At 39.9% G+C, this 3,483-nt stretch overlaps 1 protein-coding gene across 1 annotated transcript in view; it reads left to right on the plus strand.

The window, feature by feature from the left end:
• The first annotated feature begins 875 nt into the window (after window positions 1-875).
• Window positions 876-3,483, plus strand: part of LOC138030334 (protein kinase C-binding protein NELL2-like) — a 7,695-nt gene continuing 5,087 nt past the window's right edge. Inside the window, exons 1-4 of the mRNA XM_068878260.1 lie at window positions 876-1,084; window positions 1,497-1,611; window positions 1,975-2,097; window positions 2,349-2,471. Coding sequence (XP_068734361.1) covers window positions 899-1,084; window positions 1,497-1,611; window positions 1,975-2,097; window positions 2,349-2,471 — 547 coding nt within the window. The 5' untranslated portion in view covers window positions 876-898. The remainder of the gene's footprint in view (window positions 1,085-1,496; window positions 1,612-1,974; window positions 2,098-2,348; window positions 2,472-3,483) is intronic.

Genomic DNA, 3,483 nt, shown 5'->3' on the forward strand with positions numbered 1-3,483 from the left:
TCTCAAATATTGTTTGGAAGGCGGACTATCGTCTTGTCATGCCGAAACATGTTTAAAAGGCGGTCTACGGTCTCGACATACTATCGTGTTGTTATGGCGTAATATTGTGTCCAGTAGACGGACTATAGCGTCCAGTAGACGGAGTATCGTGTTTTTAAGCTGTAATATTTAATTGCGCGGCCAAACCATCGTATCTTATAAACGGAGTAACTTATTAAACAGATCGACCATCATATCATCTAGCTCTACTTTTATTTTTGGCGTTGATACCGCTCCATAAAAAACAAAAACACGTTGAAAGCTACACAGACCTGGTTGAATGTCTGGCAAACATGGGCGACTGAAAGAAAACTAAACCCAAAACTGGAAGAAGCACGAGCACGAACAAAGTAGTGCGTTTGAGTAATTTTGTTGAGAATATAATAAATAAAATATCGCATGAACCTGCACGTGCATTTCGTGATTTATGGTCACTCGTGATGTTTTGAAAGTTCTCAAATTGCACTTGCCTACGCACTCGGGTTCATACGATTTCCTATACTGAATGAATTCAATGCAGCTTGTGACGTTGCACTAAATTGGTTATTCGCATCCGGAAATTCCTCGAAACAGAATACATTGTGAAGAAAAATCTGCAAAGCGCCACTTCAAACCGAAAGTAAGGTTTACTTTTATGATGTACCCCATGTTGAAAATCGTTGAGTTATTTCATCACTTTTTGTGATCTTCGGCTGCAAATTTCCTAATTGGTTTCTGTAAAATTGCAATATTTAACAATTATTCGCCTCAGGCTCAGGCTTAGTGTCAGTGACTTGTGCTATTGTTCGTAGATCGTTCTTGTCGAACCATCCACCTTCTCCCAGTACAAACGGGCCAATACTTTGAAGGACACGTGTTTATGAATCTTACCGTTGGTAAAGACGAATGTGAGCATTGGTGTCTCATGGAAAACAAGTGTGTGTCTGTCAACATTGGTAGCGGAAAATCTCCAAGCAACGTTATCTGTGAACTTAGTGATTCCGACCACTGCCAGCACCCGGAAGATCTCAAGCCAAGACAGGGTTGGACATACAGAGGCGCAAAGGTATGTCATGCTAAATTGAAAGTAAAATATTTTGGGCCAGATTTCACCCCGTATCAGCTTAATTGAAAAGCTGTGTATTGCTTCTCGTCAAGAGAATCATTATTTTCTCTTGTTCTCATTTTATCACAGGCTAAATATCATCATTTTTCACTTTACACATCAAGGTGTTATCGTACGTGGGATGTGAAACTTACTAGGGTACTCACGAAAAGTGGACCAAAACTTCGAAATGACTAATGGCTATACTGATAGCGATTTTATCAATATCTTAATCTACTACTGTGATAGGAAACGATGGGCTATATGCCATAAGGAGGGCAAACTCACTACAAATTCCTCGTTAATAATAAATTTGCGCCACGGAACTGGTGATCAGAAGGTGATATAATTATTCAGTATCTTGCCTCATCAGAATCCTTGCTGTTACAATCCATGCCTCAACAATGGAAAGTGTCTTCTGGGATATAATGACAAGAACTTTGCCTGTGAGTGTCCACCGGGATTTGCAGGAGAAAACTGCGAAAGAGGTAAAGACAGGAAAACGTCGTCACCTTTTTTGTTGCTTTCCAAAGAACGTACAACGTTTAAGTGTGGCAGCTACTAAGTTAAAGAAGGAAAGAAAGGGTTCTGAGAAAAGAAAAATACATGTTAAAAATGGAAGGTCATGTTTCGTTCAAAATCAGTTATGTTCTCGCTTTTATCCGTATTGGAAATACCACTTGGAGTTCGTTTTGAGCTACGCCGGATGGTCTTGCTTTCGCCATATTCAGGGTCATCACACAGTTGATGATAGTTGATGATAGTGAACGAAGATGAAAGTGTATAATTCGATATTTTTTTCAAAATTTCAAATTGTTAATTCAGTACCTGTGTCCTTTCTTGCCGTTTAGATGTCGATGAATGCAGCATCGGAATCCATGATTGCGATGAAAATGCAATTTGTGCAAATACGGCTGGAAACTTCAACTGCACATGCAAGACAGGCTTTAATGGTGATGGACGGTCATGTTCAGGTAAAATAGAAGTAGTGTTGCTTGCTTTTATTCGTATTGGAAATATCACTGGTTCATTTTGAGCTGAGCCTTTGTTTTTGTGAGAAGCATCAATTCTCACATGAAACAGGATGGTCTTTTTTTGGTCCTGGTCATTCACTCCCCGTTTAAAACGTCATCATAGTTAATGATAGTGAAAGAAGACCAAATTGTTTGATGGATAATTTTTATGAAAGTTTGAAATGGTTAATTGAGTACCTGTTCCTAATCAGATGTAGACGAATGCCTCATCGGGATCCATGATTGCAATGAAAATGCAACTTGTAAAAATATGGCTGGAAACTTCAACTGCACATGCAAGACAGGCTTTACTGGTGATGGACGATCATGTTCAGGTACAATAACAGTAGTTTTCCTCGCTTTTATCCGTACTGGTTCTATGACTAGTTCGTTTTGAATCGCAGTTTTTTAGCGTAAGGTTCGTCAAAAGCATCAACTCTGATAAAAAATTGAAATTGGTCATTTGTCCTATTCGTGGTCGATTGAGCCATTCTATAGGCTTCAAAACTTGCGAAAAACCAAGCATCTTTTGTTCACGACCGAGTCAGAAGAGGAGTGGGTCTATTCCTGATTTGACGTCACAATCTACTTTGCATGCGTGTTTACAAAGAGTTAATGCAACGTAAATCAGTTTGTGACGTGAAATCAGGAATCGACCCACTCCCCTTCTGACTCGGTCGTGAACAGAAGATGATTGGTTTTTCGCAAGTTTTGAAGCCTATAAAATGGCAGGATTTGTTAGAAAAAGGAAAAAATGGCCGCAATGCGTTTCGAACAGGGGCAAAGATTCATTTTGGCGAAAATAATATTTTGGGTTAGGTGCACTTTAAGGTAAAATATATGATAATGGTGTTGCAATTGAAATCTGAAATCTGCGAAATATAATTCTCTCACGTCTTTAAGGCATGATTACATGGTGAGTGTCAGCCAGGGCTGAAATTTCGCCCCGCCCACCGCGCTGAAATTTTGTTGCGATTAAAAGCTCATTTCAGCCCAGGTGCAAACCGCAATTTTCTATTGAAAATTTACTACTGAGATCACTCTCGTCCCCGGAGTCCGCTCTTCTTTTGGTCAGCACCAAGACCATGGACTCTGTAACCGTTGACAAACAATGTTATTTCAAATTCCTGAGCCCTGTCAAACGGCTGAAACATCCATGAAATAGCTATCCAAGCATGTCATTTTTTCACCCCGGACTGAAAAAGGAACGTGAGCAAGCCCATCGACTGTGTTTTTTGCATCTCAGTAAAGTTTCCGACGGAAATTTGCGTTTTGTGCCCGGGCTGAGGCAGCGTTTTACACGATCAAACCGCATAGATTTGAATACGGTTACTATTTTGGAACAAA

Source organism: Montipora capricornis, chromosome 13 (genome assembly GCF_036669925.1).
Source record: "Montipora capricornis isolate CH-2021 chromosome 13, ASM3666992v2, whole genome shotgun sequence".
Classification (NCBI taxonomy): Eukaryota; Metazoa; Cnidaria; class Anthozoa; order Scleractinia; family Acroporidae; genus Montipora; species Montipora capricornis.